General features: G+C 45.3%; 1 protein-coding gene across 1 annotated transcript in view; it reads left to right on the top strand.

The window, feature by feature from the left end:
* Positions 1 to 5,061: 5,061 nt before the first annotated feature.
* PLPP7 (phospholipid phosphatase 7 (inactive)) overlaps positions 5,062 to 19,885 on the top strand; it is a 34,762-nt gene continuing 19,938 nt past the window's right edge. The window contains exon 1 of the mRNA XM_066579732.1: positions 5,062 to 5,658. Coding sequence (XP_066435829.1) covers positions 5,211 to 5,658 — 448 coding nt within the window. The 5' untranslated portion in view covers positions 5,062 to 5,210. The remainder of the gene's footprint in view (positions 5,659 to 19,885) is intronic.

The following is a 19,885-nucleotide window of genomic DNA, read 5'->3' as shown; positions in this document are numbered from 1 at the left end:
ATGTCAGGCGAGCAGACGTCTAGATTAGGCCGTATTCACACAGCCGTTATTCTCGCGCAAGTTTTCAGAAGCACAAAACCCGCACAGAAGTACAACCCATTATTTACATTGGGTCTGTTTACATCAGCGATTCTCTCCCGCAGTGACGCTGTGATATAGAGAGATCGCAGTATGTTCTATTTTTTGGACAGGGGAGGAAAAAAAATTGCATGTAGATGTGGTTTTTCATGCGACTGTGATGCAATGTTTTATTTTTCCTATTGAAATAGCATGCGATTTTTTACACGTGTGCAAGACGCATGTGATAGTCGCATGTACCACAATGCGCTTTTCTCAGAAAACACATCGTACTCTCATAGAAAATCAGGTTTACTGGCGCAATATTGGTCTGAGTTTCTCGGACTGATATTGCGCTTGACTGTATAAATGCTGTAAACCCGCAAGTGCGAGAAGAATACATTGTATCATGCGAGTTTACACGTGTGTGAAAAAAACTGCACGTTCCTCCAGTAATGTTAATAGTAAAATCGCATCATACTTGTCAGACTTTCTGGATGAATGGAGGCTGACTTAAAGGGATTTCCCTGTTTTTCTTCGGTTGCGCCACACTAAAGGATCCATAGGACTGAGTCCGGTGGCTCCAACTATTTCAGCGCTGGAGGTCGCACTGGTAGTCTCCAGGATGCATGTGGGCTATCATGTTGCACTTAAAGGCGTATTCCCATCTTAGAAATGAATGGTATACGCTAGCTATATGCCATTACTTTATGGTTTTTGGGGTCCAACAAAAGGGCTATAACAGCAGACGACTGCTGGCAGCACCACTAACAGAAATGTTAGACTCCAGTAGGCAAAAGAACGCAAAAATTGGATAACTGAATGGTGGGAAACCATCTCCTGGTCGGATGGATCCAGATCTGTTACCCCGCGCTGATGGGAGGTTAGAATTTGGCGCAAGCAGCAGGAATCGACTCCTTCCCGTCAGCTGGTCAGAACATGTCAGCACCTCCATCTAATCTGCGACAACTACAAGAAGCTTCTCGTCCGCAGGGGCCGGTATTCCTGCAGAACAGTTTCATCACCGAGTGGGATCTACACCGCGACGAACTGCTGCGGTTCTGAAGACCAAAGGAGGTCCAACGCGCTAGTAGATGGGGGTCTCTAATAAAGAGGCCATTCGGTGTATATGTGACATGTCAGGATAGATTCTGTGAAGCCCCCACACACCTATATATCCAGGAAAAGGCTATGAGGGACTCACAGAGAGTTTCCTGTCTATCGCCCTTTCTTACCCACAGAGGAAGCCAGAATACACAGTATAGATCTATATGCTGAATATGAATGGCGCGATGGCTCATTTAGAAGACACATACATACTAGATACAGACAGACAGGAAGTGCTGTGCGGAGGAAAATACTGTCCTCCAAAGTTATAATTTTATCTAAGTTATCATTTTAACTTAAAGCAGTTGTCCCCCCTCTAGAAGTTCTCCTCTATGCACTGGACAGGGCACAACCTGCAGATCAGTAGGGGTCTGAATGACGGGACCCCCACTAATCCTGAAAATGAGGGATGCATGCTGCCGCTCCATTCACCTCAGTGGTACCGCTGGAGTTAGCTGAGTGCTTGAACTTGGCTGTCTCCGGCAGTCCCACTGATATGAGCGGCAGCGTGCGTGTGCAATCACTGCTCCCTTCAACTCTGGATGGACTGGACCCCCATTCTCAGAATCAGTGGGGGTCCTACCAGTTACAGCCCCACCAATCTGTGAGGCCTAATTCAGATGAACGTTTTTTCGCAGCTAATAGCTGCGAGAAAACATCCCCTGAAAATCGCTACCATGTAAAGCATTGGATTCCGATGCATTCATTTACAACGGCGATTTTTTTCTTGCAGCGTCAAAATTGCGACTGATAATTGCTGGCGATTTACAGCTGTAATTTTTCCTCGCAGCGTCAAAAACAGCGCCATGTCCTGTCTTTTGACGAAAATCACAGGGGGGGGGGGGAGGAAGCTTACCCGACACTTGTTAACCCTTTCTAATCCAATTTCTATTCTGTTTTTTCTAGGGGGCTTACTCTTTTTCTGCCGTTACACAACGGCACTATCTGCTGGCTAAAGCCAGTACTGCATGAGGTGACACGTTGGATAGGCTCCGACAGCAGAGAGGCTGGCAATATACAGTAAGAGAACCCCGACAGAGGTCTTCCAACATCGGAGCTGTACAGCCTTAAATCATAATGTTTTCAGAGGTCAGACAGTGGATTGGAAAGGGTTAATGCTAAATAGAAGCCATTCTGCCGACCGCCGCTGCAGAGTCGTTCGCGCGATACGCTCATGTAAATGGATGAGAAAACGCTAATTCTGAAAGGAATTAGATTGCTGCGTTGCCGCAATTTTTTTACACGACGCTCGTGTGAAGGAGGCCTAAGGGCTAACTTCTATTGGTGGGACGAACCCTTATGACATGAAGTCCTTAGATCTTGTGTATGCATATATAGGGCCCTTTTATCGTTCTTGAGCTTTTACACAGCACTGAGCGTCACGTAGTGAATTGAGGCGGATCCCGCTGAGGATCATTTCGTTCACGACTGCCTGCATGCAGAAACTGAACGATGAACCGGAAGTGAATACATTCTCATTCGCCGTTCAGTCGGGCGGCATTTGAACATAACGATAATTGTTCAGACTCCTGCTGGATGCCAGAATCTGAACGATTTATCAGCCCGTGTAAAGGGGTCTACAGGCTCTCACACCGGTCACTTTTAACAGCGATTAGTGCGGCGTTCAGAACACTGCGTTAATCGCGGTATAATGCTCTTATTGATTTCAATAGGGCCTTGCAGACCTGCGCTCAAACACGAGCGCTGCTTGTGCTATTTGCCAGCGTTTTCGCATTTTGTAATGCACCCCATCACCAATCACAATGATGGGGTGGTTAAAAAGCCCTGTACCATGCATATTAAAACGCCGCTCAAAGTCGCAGTAAAATGCTGTGGTTTCGAGGGGCGTTTAAATGAGCACGTGTGAGTGTCCCTAGTGTTAGGTAAGAGTGGATTAGCTAGGACCAGATGTTGCATGCATAGACAATGATCTTTCTATTCACTGACAACAAGCATATCAAGTCATCAGAACAGGAGAGGGATTTGTGCTGCTGATGTGTTTATATCACAGAAAATAGTCTAGACTGGATACAGTTGGAAAAAACCCTCCATCCTGGCAGCCAATCAGAAGTCGTGAAAATGATAAGAAATTGAAACACAAAGTGAAGTTGCAGAACTTTCCTTCATACAATGATCGGAATTTAGTTACACACACCGGACCTCATGGCTGCTGCTCTAGGCGTGCGGCGCAACGCTGCAACCCTTTCATGGTGCTCATAAAGGCCAGTGGTCAGGCAAGCGTTGTGTAATAGGCTCAGATTGTAATAACCTGCAGATAATTACCGGTAAGTATTTCGGGGGCAATCCCTTCCAGTAAAAGATGGGTTCATTGTAGCCTTGTGTGCGGCAGACTGCAAGTCCCAAATGTTACCACATTATAAAAACATTCAGAATGTATTTAATCGCGATGGATTAAAGCGATGTGATTAAAATAAACAGAAGATGCTGAGCTGTAAAAATATCTCTGCCAACAATGACTGTGGGTGCAGGAGAACCTGTACTGATCCCGAGTTACATCCTATATTATACCCCAGAGCTGCACTCACTATTCTGCTGGTGGAGTCACTGTGTACATACATTACTTATCCTGTACCGATCCCGAGTTACATCCTGTATTATACCCCAGAGCTGCACTCACTATTCTGCTGGTAGAGTCACTGTGTACATACATTACTTATCCTGTACCGATCCCGAGTTACATCCTATATTATACCCCAAAGCGGCACTCACTATTCTGCTGGTGGAGTCGCTGTGTACATACATTACTTATCCTGTACTGCTCCTGAGTTACATCCTGTATTATACTCCAGAGCTGCACTCACTATTCTGCTGGTGGAGTCACTGTGTACATACATTACTTATCCTGTACTGCTCCTGAGTTACATCCTATATTATACTGCAGAGCGGCACTCACTATTCTGCTGGTGGAGTCACTGTGTACATACATTACTTATCCTGTACTGATCCCGAGTTACATCCTGTATTATACTCCAGAGCTGCACTCACTATTCTGCTGGTGGAGTTACTGTGTACATACATTGCTTATCCTGTACTGCTCCCGAGTTACATCCTGTATTATACTGCAGAGCTGCACTCACTATTCTGCTGGTGGAGTCACTGTATACATACATTACTTATCCTGTACTGATCCTGAGTAACATACTGTATTATACTCCAGAGCTGCACTCACTCTTCTGCTGGTCATCCACATGTTTTTGGACAGAAACACCTGATATACAGTATCAGCTGAGCTTCTATGCTAAAGGGGGCACTTAGTTTTCCTACATCAGGTAAATGTACACTGCTTAGTATAACGCTTCCCAGAATGTAAATCACCATAGCAAGCTCCAAACAGACACTGAACAAGCAGGGAATGCTGGGAGATTTCAGCACTAAAGCTTCAACCAATACAGCTGCCATCCCAGCTCCCGCTGGCTTCTGAATGGCACATATGCTGAGTTCTGTGGGTGCAGAGGATGCATAGATGCCACTGGGTGCAACCAGTATGGACGCCATGACCACTATGAAGCAGAGCTGTAATACTGATGTAGTGGCAGAGAATAAGTAAGCAGATTTATCTTTTAGGACTTTGAGATAGTGGAGTACCCAAAATACGATGCACATAAATCCCTAAACCGAAGTGACCTCGCTGTGAGATGGGCAGCTGCTTTTATTTATCAGGCCGTCATATGAGCTGCAGAGTTGGCACCATGCAGTGACTTCAAATCCCAGAATCCTTTCTGCCCGAGGGTTTAAATAGCCCAGGGGGCCATGTCAGGCCTCAAGTTACTCTCCAAGTGGCTACGTTCCCTATTGGACAGCTTGGCTGCCGGGGGCCCCTCTGATAGGCAGAAGTGTTGGGGCCGTGAGAACTATGGATCAACACACGGGGCATTCTGCCGTGACTAAATATAACTCAGAACATGTGGCAGGGTGCAGCCAGACCGCCCTCATCAAAGCTGCCCCTGGCTGTGCACATACAATAACGCTTCCCTCGTGCCCACCCGTCGCTTTAAGAAAGCTGTGCCCACAGCTTTGGGGGTACTATGAAGATGCCAGCCCCCCAGAGACGAATCAGACCTCGAGACCGAAACAATGTGCTGGCCAGACCAGAGTTCCTGTCCCTGAACCAGCCGTCGACTTCACCCCAGGAGAGCAGAAGCTTCAACAGGAAGCAAAGTGGACAATATGGTAACTCCAGCGAGAGCGCCCGCGAGAGGCGGCAGAGCCAGCAGCTGCCAGAGGAGGACTGCATGCAGCTCAACCCATCCTTCAAAGGCATCGCCTGGAATTCGTTCATGGCCATCGATATAGCCATGTCCAAGAGCCTCGGTGTCTGTGCCCACAGCACGTCTTCGTGGGGTAGTGCCCGCTCTATGGTCAAGCTCATTGGGATAACCAGTCATGGCTTCCCTTGGATCGTGGGAACGATTATCTGTCTGTGCAACTGCAACACGTTGGCCGGCCAAGAAGTCCTGGTGAACCTGCTGCTGGGTAAGACCTTCCATGTAACTCTGCTTGCTGTCAGCGAAACGCAATCATTGTACAATGAAAGGTTCTGCAACTTTCTAATAGATTTGGGGCAAAGTTACTTCTATGCCGGTGTAAACTATGAGCCCGCGGCCTGGAAGGCGATATCTATTCAATAGATGGCTGATTGACCGCCATCTCTTTCCCAGTGCAGAACATACCTGATGATGCTCCTGTGTGTGAGGGTCTTGTGTACAAATATCGGGGCTGCCCAGATAAATTTGCTCAGGTCTGGGGGGCACGTTATTCATCCCCTTATCCCTTTTTGATGTCCATGGGTTTTAAAGTCTGCTGACCAAGATGTCTACTGCTACTATTGAGAGCAGAGGTGCACAACCTGTGGCCCTGGGGCCACATATGGCTCACACAGCCATCCTGTGCAGCCCAAAAAACACCCGGTCACAGACATGCTTTCCATGTCAGATAGAAGAGGAATGGAGTATAGTGTGGAAACAGGGACGGGTAAAGTATAACTACACTTTTTAAAAACTTTTGACATGTCAAATAGGGAGGAGTCAAAGTTTTGATCACTGGAGTTCCAGCTGCTGACAACCCCAACGATTGCTGGAATGAGCAAGCTGCAGCGCTGTCTCTGCTCACTAGCTGAAGACGGACCCATAGACTTTCTACAGAGTCCATCTTCAGCTAACGAGCTGCTGCAGCACTTCAGCAAGCTGATTCTAGCTACCAGTGGGTGTCAACTTTTGACATCCATATGACATATCAAATGTTTTCAGAAAGCGCAATTAGACTTTAAAGGGGTTGTACCAAGTTAAAACATTATTCCCCCCCACAGAATAGGGAACAATTCCATGATTGGTGGGGGTCTGACAGCATTCTCTTCCTCGTAACAGGGCTTTGAATGCTCCATCTCCAGCAAGTGAGTGAGGTGATTGGATCACAAGCGCCACTAGCTCAGCCAGTCAGAGCCGGCGCTTGATCATTTACAGCCATTCAGTGAATGACATCACTGAATGGCTGTGATTGGTTCATCAAGTGCTGGCTCTGATTGGCTGAACCAGTGGCGCTCATGATCCAATCATAGCACTCGCTTGCTGGAGGCAGGGTATTCAAAGCCTTATGTTGTCAGCGCGGAGGACCCGGCATCCTACCGCAGCATCGGAGACCAGCGTGAGGCACCGGGACGCTGTTGGCTAGGTAAGTATAAGACACCCCCAAAAACAAGACTCTGTGCCTCATTTAGAGCAAAAATAAATATAAGACAGTGTCTTATTTTCAGGGAAACACAGTAGTACCCTTTTAAAGGGACTGTGCCAAGTCATAAAGTTATCCTCTATCCACAGGATATGGGATAACTTTATGATTGTTGGGACCCCCAACCATCCCAAGAAGGGTTGTCCAGTTGGTCTCCAAGTGAATGGAGCAGAGGACATACCACTGCTCCATTCACTTCAATGACAGCGCCACAGATTGCTGAAACGCTTGAACTTGGTCATCTTAGCACTATAATTGAAATGAATAGATCGGTGGGCACTTGTGCGACCTCTGCTCCATTCAGTCGGGCACTGAATTCTCAGGATATGTGGGGGTCCCAGTGGTCAGACCCCCACCGATCATAAGGTTATCCCCTATCCTGCTGATAAGGGACAACTTTATAACTTGGCCCAACCCCTTTAAGTTTCAGTGCGGCCCTTCGGTTTTGTTAGATCTGACAATGTGGCCCTCCGATCAGAAAAGGTTGTGCATCCCTAAGGTCCCTTATAGATGAGCTGAGTTCTCGGCCCGTTGTAACAAGCGCCGATCAACATGTTACTCAGCACGCATTTCATTTACTTTTACATGGGTCAAGAATTGGCTTATGAGGACGAACGCTCTCTTGTACAATCATTCGTCCTAGTTGACCGGCTGTATATCTCTCTCTTTACATGGGGAGACGCTGAAACTGAACGATCATCCGATGGACAAGTGTTCACTGGTTTGTCAGCAGATCATTGGTGTCTTTAGACATCCCCAATTGCCGGGCGAACGAATGTTTGGAGAAACAGTCAGCCTTGATAATTGGCCCATGTAAAAGGCTCTAAGGTCTTATATACTCAGGCTAGGAAACTATGAGCCGGCATCGGTGCAACAAGTGCAGTAAAAGACGCATGCCTCTTAATACATTTGTCATATCCGGGGGCACTTCCGCGTGCCAGACTTAAGCCTATACCAGCTATGAGCTGGCGCAGGTTTCAGCTATAATATATGCCAGTTTCTGGCATATATCTTGTAAATTCAACGGGCTGCATGCGGCCTCACCAACGTATAGAAGAGGTGAAATCGTAAAAATGTGATTGTTCTCAGCAAGAGAAACCAAGTAATCTTGTAGATATGATACCTTTTAATGGCTAACAAAAATACATGATGTTAATGTGAGCTTTCCAACCTAATCAGGGCTCTGCTGCAGGCTTAAATCAAATAGATCCCAAGAGGCATATATATATATATACACTCACACATACTTATGATAAGGCACAGACATGGATGTCAATAATTTGCACTTAAAGGGGTTGTCCCGCGCCGAAACGTTTTTGTTTTTTTTCAATAGCCCCCCCGTTCGGCGCGAGACAAACCCGATGCAGGGATTTAAAATAAAAACCGGATAGTACTTACCCGAATCCCCGCGCTCCAGTGACTTCTTACTTACCTTGCGAAGATGGCCGCCGGGATCTTCACCCTCGGTGGACCGCAGGTCTTCTGTGCGGTCCATTGCCGATTCCAGCCTCCTGATTGGCTGGAATCGGCACACGTGATGGGGCGGAGCTACGAGGAGCGCTCTCCAGCACGAGCAGCCCCATTCAACACGGAGAAGACCGGACTGCGCAAGCGCGTCTATGAAATTAGACGGCACCATGGAGACGAGGACGCTAGCAACGGAACAGGTAAGTGAATAACTTCTGTATGGCTCATAATTAATGCACAATGTACATTACAAAGTGCATTAATATGGCCATACAGAAGTGTATACCCCAACTTTGTTTCGTGGGACAACCCCTTTAAAGGAATACTACAACAGAAATACAAACATCTCTAAATAGTCGCTGATAAGGGAGTGGAAAAAGGGGAATACTTGCAAATTATCACATATGTCATACTTTGCAACTTTTGTATGGCAGAAAACTGGTATGTAACCAATAAGACCAGATTTAGGCGGACGAGCGTGATATGGGTCTAAGAGACTTGGATCGATATCGCGATTGCAAATATTTGATTTTACTTGTGATTGTGATGTGTTTTGCCAGAAAAACGCATCTCTGCAAATGCGATTTTAACATGCGTGAAAATTGTATGTTGTTTCAATGGGAAAAAGAAAAAAACCTGCACCCACATGAGGCCAGCTTCACACAGGTGAGGAAATCACGTGAGATATGTGCGTTGTGAGAAGCACAAATATGGACCCCATTCCTTTGGATGGAGTTATACACATGAGCGTTTTTTCCCACATCCCAGAAAAAATGGCGGCATATCCTACCTCTGAGCGTTCCCTTGGAACACATTGCCCATTGTCTTCAATGGGGCTGGCACATCATCGCACGGCGTGCACGCAAGTGGGATATGCTGTGAGGTCTCCCCACTGATCGCTACTTCCCTGAAGTGATGCAAGGCATTTTTAACACAAAAACACCTCGCATCCACGGGGACATCGCACGTTTGCGAGCGCAATTTGGGGCTGAGTTTCATGGCCTGATATCGCACTTACCCAAGTGAAATTAGCCTGAGAGTGTGATTTTTCTTTTTTGCGTCTATGGAAAATAATGGGCGATATCACCCAAATAATCGGACATGCTGTGACTCTTCTATCTTTCGGCATCGCTGTGAGAGACACATCACCCTTGTAAAAAAGCCCATTGTAAATAATGGGTTATTACAGCACGCAGCTTTTCACAATCACGCAGAACCCGCACGTTTTTCTCGCCTCTGCAGATGCGCCATAATAGACGTCCCTCACTAAGATCTCGCTGTATAAGAACAGGACATTTTAGTTTCCATCTAGAACTACGGTAGTACTGCTCACAACTGAGGATTTGTTACAGTTGTATCCTCTCTGGACAATCCTCTGTGAGCTAAACACAGCAGCACAAATCTCTCTCATGTCTTGATAGTTTGTTACAATGTATCAGTCTGGAGTTCACAGAGAAATGTCTAGTCTGGATACAATTGTAACAAACCCTCAGCTGTGGGAAGTATTAGGCCAAGGTTTTCAGCCCTTACTATCCCTTTACAGCAAACAAACATCTTAAAAGTAAGGAGGAACTGAAACTAGAGATGAGAGAACTTACTCGTTTAGGGCGTTTTTGCACTCGAGCACCGCTTTTTCCGAGTAACCGACTACTCGGACTAAAAGATTCAGGGGGCGCCGGGGGCGGGGGGAGGTGTGGTGGAGCGGGGGGTAGCAGTGGGGAACAGGGGGAGCTCTCTCTCTCCCCCCCAATTCCCCTCTGCAACTCCCTGCTCACCCCCGGCGCCCCCCGAATCTTTTTGCCCGAGTAGTTGGTTACTCGGAAAAAGCGGTGCTCGAGTGCAAAAACGCCCTAAACTAGTAAGTTCGCTCATCTCTAACTGAAACACAAAGACTAGACTACATGTGATCCATAAATCCTCCGTATACTGAAGCCTTGGAGTTGGCTTTATCTGTCAGTCATCTCTAAATTATATGTGTTTTTGGGAAAGCTGGGTAACAACCAACATGGCCGCCACAGCCGCGGTCACCCTACACTTGGGCACGTTTGCCTACTTAATCAGTCAGAGACTTCACCTTTGACTCCCAGTTTACAAGTTTCCACTTTCTAAGAAGTTTGCTTCACTTCTGCACCTGATGTTTTCTTCTCCGGTCACATGCAAATCTGCATTCAGAGCAGTGCATTGTGGGAGGTCTATTAGAGGATTGGGGCTAGGATAAAGAGAAAGACTTCGATAACAGGTCTTGGTGTGAACGGAGAAGACGTGAAATTATGACAGCAGTGAAGCAGAGTGGAGACATAAGCGGTGATGCAGGGTAACTGCTGGACTTATACTTACACTGATGACAGACATAAGACAACCCTCAGCTGTGTGTCTCATATTCAGAAGTAGAGGAGATAAGCGTCAGCCAGACAGTGTCGCCCCCACTTATCTCCAAGGGAAACAGATGCATCAGACTGATATCTATCATCTGCATCCAGTGACCTGAAGCCTCAGTAAACACTAAATCCGCTCCTGCCTCTTTAAATGTCCGTCATTGTTACATGTGATCCAGTCCAGGGGGGTCCACATTAGGGGGATAGTGTCTGGGCCCTGATGCAGAATCTGAACCTCCTCAAGAGCAAAAGGGACTCTGGGCTCCCTCAGGCAACAGGGCCGGGTGCAACTGCAACTCTGCACCCCGTATATCCATATCACTGCCTGCAACTGAGAACAAGACCCTGTGGAGTAAGGGAATCGCAGATGATGCTTCCCGAACCGCCAGGCATATAAGTGTCTGGAAAGCATCTTTGTCTCACATACATTACCCACATAACAGTATCATATACTGTCCACATAGTCCAATATAGTAACCATATAACAGTGCTATATAATACCCACATAACAATGCCATATACTACCCAAATAGTGCTATACTGTCCATATAACAATGCCATATACTGCCTATATCTATATATAAAGGTGAAAGCCCTCACGGATTTACTGACTGACTTGCCACTAATTCTCTAACTTCCCGGTGTCGTACAAACCTGAAATTTAGCACAACTATTCTTTAGGTCCTAAATAGGAAAACCAAAGGGGTCACAACTTGATTATACAATTCTAAGTGCAAAGGTAAGTGATGGGACGTAACTTAAAGGGGTTGTCCCACGCCGAAACGGGTTTTTTTTTTTTTTCAATAGCCCCCCCGTTCGGCGCGAGACAAACCCGATGCAGGGGTTAAAAAAAAAACCCGGATAGTACTTACCTGAATCCCCATGCTCCGGTGACTTCTTACTTACCTTGCGAAGATGGCCGCCGGGATCTTCACCCACGGTGGACCGCAGGTCTTCTCCCATGGTGCACCGTGGGCTCTGTGCGTTCCATTGCCGATTCCAGCCTCCTGATTGGCTGGAATCGGCACACGTGACGGGGCGGAGCTACGAGGAGCAGCTCTCCAGCACGAGCGGCCCCATTCAGAAGGGAGAAGACCGGACTGCGCAAGCGCGTCTAATCGGGAGATTAGACGCTGAAATTAGACGGCACCATGGAGACGGGGACGCTAGCAACGGAACAGGTAAGTGAATAACTTCTGTATGGCTCATATTTAATGCACGATGTATATTACAAAGTGCATTAATATGGCCATACAGAAGAGTATACCCCCACTTGCTTTTGCGGGACAGCCCCTTTAAGGGGATGCAGAGGATGCGCTTGCACCTGGGGCCAAGAGCCTTAGAGGGCCCATAAGGCCACTCTTCACCATATTGGGAGCCCAGTAGAAGAAAGCATTATAGTTGGGGGCCCGTTTTTTGCATTCGGCTCAGAAGCTTCAGGTTATGCCTCTGAGTGACCTCTTATGTTATGTAACTTCCCGGTGTTGTACAAGCGTGAAATTTGGCACAACCATTCTTTAGGTCCTACACAGGAATAGTAAAGGGGTCACAACTCGATTATTCAATGCTAAGTGCAAAAGTAAGTGCACCCTTATGTAATGTACCTAATCTGATTCTCTAACTTCCCGGTGTCATACAAACTTGAAATTTGGCACAACTATTGTATAGGTGCTAAAAAGGAAATGTAAAGGGTTCACAACTCAATTATTCAATGCTAAGTGCAAAAGTAAATGAACTCTTATGTTATGTACCTTATCCAATTCTCTGACTTCCTGGTGTCGTACAAACTTGAAATTTGGCAATACCATTCTATAGGTGATAATCGTTGTGTCTCAACGCGTGGCTATTGTGCACTGTTTGTGCACTATTCATTCATCGCTGATTTCTAGCAAGCTAGAAATCATTGATGACTGTTATCAGCGCTGCACGCTGGTTTTCTCAGTGGGCGGCGATGATAGCATTATTTCAGCTGGTATCCCGCTGGCAGTGCTCAGTGGGACACCAGCTGAAAGTTCCGAGAACAAAGCAGCTGTTTGCATATACAAAACAGCTGCTGTTCTTAGAGCTATCAGCGGTGTCCCGCTCCGCCTGCATTTAACTCTTTAGGTCCATTCTTTAGGTCCTAAATAGGAAAAGTAAAGGGGTCGCAACTTGATTATTTAATTCTAAATGCAAAAGTAAGTGACACCCCCCCCCCCCCATGTTATGTAACTTCCCGGTGTTGAACAAGTGTGAAATTCGGCACGACCATTCTTTAAGTGCTAAATATGTGTATATACTGGGGATAAAATAACTGACCTCTATGTGTATATAATGCAAGGCTGTAAAGTACATAAGGAAGTGGCCACGGACTGCAGGGATGGAGCATGCCTTTAAGACTAAGAATGGGCTGTAACCTCCAGTATGGAATTAAATTTGAATAAAAAGGGGTGTTACCTTTAAGGGTAAAAAGTGAGGATAGAGGGAGGGGTGGCAGATTCTGCAGAGGGACATTGGTACATGCAGTCTGAGGAGAATCTAACGCTCCTCTTTGTGTATACATATTTTATTCCTCAGTTCCTCTTAAGTAACCACAGCTTCATAAAATTTTCTGTGCGAAAAACAGGTAAACACCTGTACCAAATTAACTCGGGTGAGGCCGGGTATATCAGCTAGTAGTCCTATATAGTATTCATATAACAGCCATGTACAGTGCCCACATAATAATGCCATATACTGCCCACATAGTGCTATAGTGTCTATATTACTGCACTGTACAGTGCCCACATAGCAATGCCATATACTGCCCACATAGTTCTATAGTGTCCATATAACAGTGCCATATACTGCCAATATAGGGATATAGTGTCCATATAACAGTGTACAGTGCCCACATAACAGTGTCATATATTGCCCACATAGTCCTATATAGTGTCCATATAACAGCACTGTGCAGTGCCCTCATAACAATGCCATATACTGCCCACATAGTGCTATAGTGACCATATAACAGTGTACAGTGCCCACATAACAGTGCCATATACTGCTAACATAGTGCTATAGTATCCATATAACTGTGCCGTACAGTACTCATATAACAATGTCATATACTTCCCACATAGTCCTAAAGAGTGTCCATATAACAGCACTGTACAGTGCCACATAAGTGTCATATATTGCCCACGTAGTCCTATATAGTGTCCATATAACAGCTCTGTACAGTGCCACATAAGTGTCATATACTGCCCACGTAGTCCTATATAGTGTCCATATAACAGCTCTGTACAGTGCCACATAAGTGTCATATACTGCCCACATAGTCCTATATAGTGTCCATATAACAGCACTGTACAGTGCCACATAAGTGTCATATACTGCCCACGTAGTCCTATATAGTGTCCATATAACAGCACTGTACAGTGCCACATAAGTGTCATATACTGCCCACATAGTCCTATATAGTGTCCATATAACAGCTCTGTACAGTGCCACATAACAGTGTCATATAGTGAACACTAGAGATGAGCGAGTACCCAAATGCTCGGGTCCCCGTTATTTGAGTCGAGGTTTTCGTAAAATTCGAAAACTCTATTTGAGTAACGAACCCCATTGACTTCAATGGGAAACTCGAGCATTTTTGTATGGAACCCGCCGGTTGCCAAGCTTTTTTTTCTTCTCTCTCTCTCTCTCTCCTCCGTCCAGCCAGCCACAAACTGCCGTTGACGTGCGCAGCGGCGCAGCGGGGAGGGGTCAAAACCGGGCTCGAGTATTGAGCACCATCGAGTATGCTAATACTCGAACGAGCATCAAGCTGGACGGAGTACGTTCGCTCAACTCAAGTGAACACATAACGGTGCTTTATAGTATCTACATGACAGCGCATCCTGGCTCACACAATGGTGCCATATATTGCCCACAAAACTGTGCTGCATAGCATCTACATAACAGTACCCTATAGTGTCATATAGTGCTGACATAACCAGTATATAGTGCCTATATATCTGCACCATATACATTATAGTATAACAGTGCCATATAGTGCCTACCTGCACCACTGATCTTTAATTTCAATACACCACCCAATTCCTCGATTTTTCAGAAATGAAGAACAGCAGCTCCTGGATGTGATGATGTGGATGTGTTCCTCGTACACGCGGTTTACTAATGTACTCAGCCTAGATTTCCTTACATCTCTCATTAGACTACCCTCATGATCAGCAATCACAGCAGAGCAAACGCCGAGCATTCTGTCAGTCAAGTCGTCTAAAGTTTCAGCTCCGATTGCAGCAGCTTCTCTTGAAGCGACTCCTAAAACTGATTATTGGCTCCTAACTTGTACATCTCAAACCTGCCCATCCAGATGATGGCAGAGGAGTTGTATAGACGGCAGTTGGGACTGCGGGTGGCCGAGCCACGTTCTTTAGTGCCCGTTGTCCTGCTTTTGACTTTTTGCACAAACAGGTCATGATCTTAATAACCTAGTGTGTGCGGCCACCCACACACATCTGTCCATCTACTTCAGCCTATGTTAACCCCAATGTTGATCCAGAGGAAGACAAAAAAAAAAACAATAAGGTAAAAGCAAATTTTCCCCATTTAAGGGGAAAAATTCATTCCTAAGTCCAATTTTGCAATCAGAATAATCCCTGGATCACCGATCCTTCTGAAGTTTTAAGTGATATAACATGTATCACCTAAGAAAGGCGCCCAGACCCCGTAACTGTTTTATCGAGTTCGCCATCACTGCGTCCTCAGGCAGAGAGCTCCATAGTCTCACTGCTCTTACAGTAAAGAACTCCCTTTTATGTAGGTGTAGAAACTTTCTTTTCCTCTAGACATAGAGAGCGCCCCCTTGTTACAGTCCTGGGTATAAATAGATGATGGGAGAGACCTCTGTACTGACCTCTGATATATCTATACGTAGTTATTAGAGCGCCCCCTTGTTACAGTCCTGGGTATAATAGATGATGGGTGAGACCTCTGTACTGACCTCTGATATATCTATACGTAGTTATTAGAGCGCCCCCTTGTTACAGTCCTGGATATAATAGATGATAGAAGAGATCTCTGTACTGACCTCTGATATACCTATACATAGTTATTAGAGCGCCCCCTTGTTACAGTCCTGGATATAAATAGATGATGGGAGAGATCTCTGTACTTCCCCGCTGATATATCTATACATAGTTATTAGAGCGCGCCCTTGTTACAGTCCTCCGTATAATAGATGATGGGAGAGATCTCTGTACTGTCCCCTGATATATCTATACATAGTTATTAGAGCGCGCCCTTGTTACAATCCTGGGTATAATAGATGATAGAAGAGATCTCTGTATTTTCCCCTAATATATTCATACATAGTTATTAGAGCGCCCCCTTGTTACAGTCCTCCGTATAATAGATGATGGGAGAGATCTCTGTACCGACACCTGATATATTTATACATAGTTATTAGAGCGCCCCCTTGTTACAGTCCTGGGTATAATTAGATAATGGGCAAGATCTCTGTACTGACCCCTGATATATCTATACATAGTTATTAGGTCGCCCCTTGGCTGTCTTTTTTCTAAACTAAATAACCCCAATTTTGATGACCTCTCTGGGTATTGTAGTCCGCCCATTCCATTTATTACTTTAGTTGCCACCTTTGTACCTGTTCAAGCTTTGATATGTCCTTCTTGAGTATCGGTGCCCCAAACTGTCCACAATATGCCATGTGTGGTCTGATCAGTGACTTGTAAAGAGGAAGAACAATCTTCTCATCATGCGCCCCTAGACCTCTTTTGATGCACCCCATGATCCTATTTGCCTTGGCAGCAGCTGCCTGACACTGGTTGCTTCAGTTAGGCTTACAGTTAACTAAAACCCCCAGGTCCTTTTCCATGTCAGTGTCCCCAGTTGTTACCCATTTAGTGTGTAATGATGACAGGTATTTCCTGCCCGTGTGCAGAGCCGCACATTTATCAGTGTTATGCTGCAGTGTGCAATCACGACCAATAAAGGGCTGTTCACATCCTGTTTTAACCCCTTAACGTTACAGGACATACAGGTACATCCTGCAGGTTCGGGGTGTGTATGGAGGAGGATTGCGAGTCGATCTCACTCCATATAATGTGGGTGCCAGCTGTTTCTTACAGCCAACACCCGCCTGCAACAGCTCCGATAAGCTGCGCTGCTCATTGGAGCTGTTAATCCTTTACATGTCGCAGTTAATTCTGATGCCCCGACCAATGTTCAGGAGTCCCGTGCGGCCCCTCGCGATGAGATCGTGAGTTGTTGTGTGGTTGTCATGGCAGCCGGGGCCTTCTGGAATGCAACAGGTCTGCCATTGCAGAGTGCTTATCAAGCCATGCCCGTGAAGTGGCTTGATAGAATGCCTGTCAGATTGCAATATGAAGTAATTCTATGACATTACATTATACTACAGGAGCGATCAAAGCATCGCAGGTTTTTGTCCCCTCTGGGTAAAGTAAAAATACGTTTTAAAACATTTTACTAAAAATTTAAAAAATAAAAGGTAAGAAAAGTTAAAAAAAAACTTTTACCATATTTATAGTAAAAGAATCTAAATAATAAAACAAAAATACATATCAGTGCGTCTGTAAAAGTCCGATCTATCAAAGTCCCGCATTATTGACCCTGTGCGGTGAATGACATCAGAAAAAAAATAAAGAACGCTATAATTGCGCTATTTTGGCCACCCCATCTCCAAGAAAAAGCGATCAAAAAGTCATATGTATTCAAAAATTGTACCAAAGGAAACGACAGAATGTCCCACAAAGCGTGAGCCCTCGCACAACTATGTCGATGGAAAGATAATAAAGTTATGGCTGTCAGGAGACGGCGGCAGAAAATAATTAAAAAAAATTAAATATCTTTGAAAAAAAAAGCAGTACAGCAAAAATAAAACTCTATAAGTTTGGTATGGTAGTAATCGTACTGACCCACAGAATACAGTTATCATGTCATTAGTGTTGCCGTATATATGCCGTAAAAACAAGACGCACCCAAAGATGGCGGAATTTAGTTTTTTTTCTATGTCACTTCACTTATAATTTTTCAGTACATTATATGGTGCATTAAATAATACCATTGAAACATACAACTCGTCCCGCAAAAAACAACGAGCCCTCCGATATCTACGCTGATGGATCAATAAAAGAGTTACGATTTTTTAAAAAGGGGAAGGAAAAAACGAAAATGGAAAAAAAAGGGCCGCGTCCTTCAGGGGTTAATGTAAATTTAACGTATATGTTAAGCATGCATTACAAAAATGTATACAGACGTATGTCGTTGTAAACACGCCAAATGGATAGCGTACGTCTCTACCTGTTCGTGTCCAGTTTTACATTTAAATAAGAATGCGCTTTTTATGATAAAATCCTTTTTTTTCTTAATAAAGCTTTGTAGTTCAACACGGTTTTGGCTTTTTTCAGTCATTTGAGAACAAAAATGTATATATATGTTTAACATATGAAAGCGTAAAGCCTTCCTATACGATCCCTATATAAATGTAGCATACGCTTCTTGTGCGACACAAAACCCAGTATTAATGCTTTTCTATCCCACAAAAAAAAACGTACACAAACGTAAGGGAGGTCAGACGAAGCCACGAGAATACATTTCTGAACTACATTTGAGCGGTTCTAACCCAGCGGTACGTCAAGCTATACGTTTTTGTATTTTTTATTACAACCTGTACTCCGCCTGATAACATGCTCCCTGACCTACTGACTGCAATCCCTTCTAGCCATCATAAACCCCCCCTGCAGTCACACCGTTTCTGTCGTCACACGGCTAAATGTCTGACCATTGTCTATGTGTATAACATCGCTCACACCTCGCCATACCGTGCCCATCTCCAGCCCCTTTACCCTCTGTATCCCCCCATTACTTGTAGTATGTAAGTCCGTTGGAGCAGGACCCTCACCCCTATTGTTTCCATCAACTGATTACTATATGTACCTGTGGTTCTGTAATGTTTGTACTTTTGTCTTTCTGTATCCCCTGTCTATGTAAGCGCTGCGGAATATGTTGGCGCTATACAAATAAAGATTATTATTATTATATGGTTCAAGCAGGGGCGTAACTATAGAGGGTGCAGGGGATGCGGTTGCACCCGGGCCCAGGAGCCTTAGGGGGCCCATAAGGCCTCTCTTCTCCATATAGGGAGCCCAGTACTATGAATAAAGCATTATAGTTGGGGGCCCCATTCCAGGTTTGGGGCCCAGGAGCTTCAAATTACGCCTCTGGGTTCAAGGATGGTAGAATCGTGATGTGAACCTCCAATTAGGTGCTTTAAGGGACAGCATGGCGCACCGGGATGTTGTAGTAGCCCCTGGAGTCCATGACTCCTTCGATGTTTAGTAAGTCACCACCCCCAAAACATCCCCGTCCATAATGGAGCCTCCTCCATGCCTGACTGCAGGTTGAATGCAAGCAGCAAGTATACGCTTACCTGTCGCACAACAAACTAACTTTCGCCTCGTGGGCACAAACACCTCAGACCTCGATTCGCCTGTGAGGAGACCCTCCTTCCGCTGACTAGCGGTTCGGCTACTGCGCTTTTTACCTCACAACAGCGACTTTATGGCAAATGTCTTATGAATTCATGACTCTTTCTTGGGATCCATTTATGAGAGCACTTAGGACATTGTCACAAGTCTCCGCTCCGTCATGGTGTACAGCAGGGATTTGGAAACCTGTGTGACACAGACACTGTCTGGGCTGTCCCTAGCAACCAATCACAGCACAGCTTTCATTTCATAGGCAGCTCAGGTAAAATGAAACCTGCGCTGTGATTGGTTGCTGTGGGTTACGAAGGCTTCAGACACGTTTCATCACAAACTGCAGTTTTTGCAGATATTTCTATAAATGATGTAAAAAAGTGATGCCTGCGAACCATGAAAGGGTTTATAACAGCAGAAAGACCCATTTCTGTGTAGCACACACGTATCACAGCCAACGGTTACGGGGGAATCAACGAGCCAGAAAGGTGTATTGCAATCAATGAACAGTAGTGTAACAGTGCTATATAGTGTCTACATATGGTGTATACTGTCCCCACATAACAGTGCTGTATAGTGTCTACATATGGTGTATACTGTCCCCACATAACAGTGCTATATAGTGTTTACATACGGTGTATACTGTCC

The sequence above is a fragment of the Eleutherodactylus coqui genome, chromosome 10, assembly GCF_035609145.1.
Source record: "Eleutherodactylus coqui strain aEleCoq1 chromosome 10, aEleCoq1.hap1, whole genome shotgun sequence".
NCBI classification, from domain to species: Eukaryota; Metazoa; Chordata; class Amphibia; order Anura; family Eleutherodactylidae; genus Eleutherodactylus; species Eleutherodactylus coqui.
Note: the sequence above shows the minus strand (reverse complement) of the source record. Positions and strands in the feature narration are given on the sequence as shown.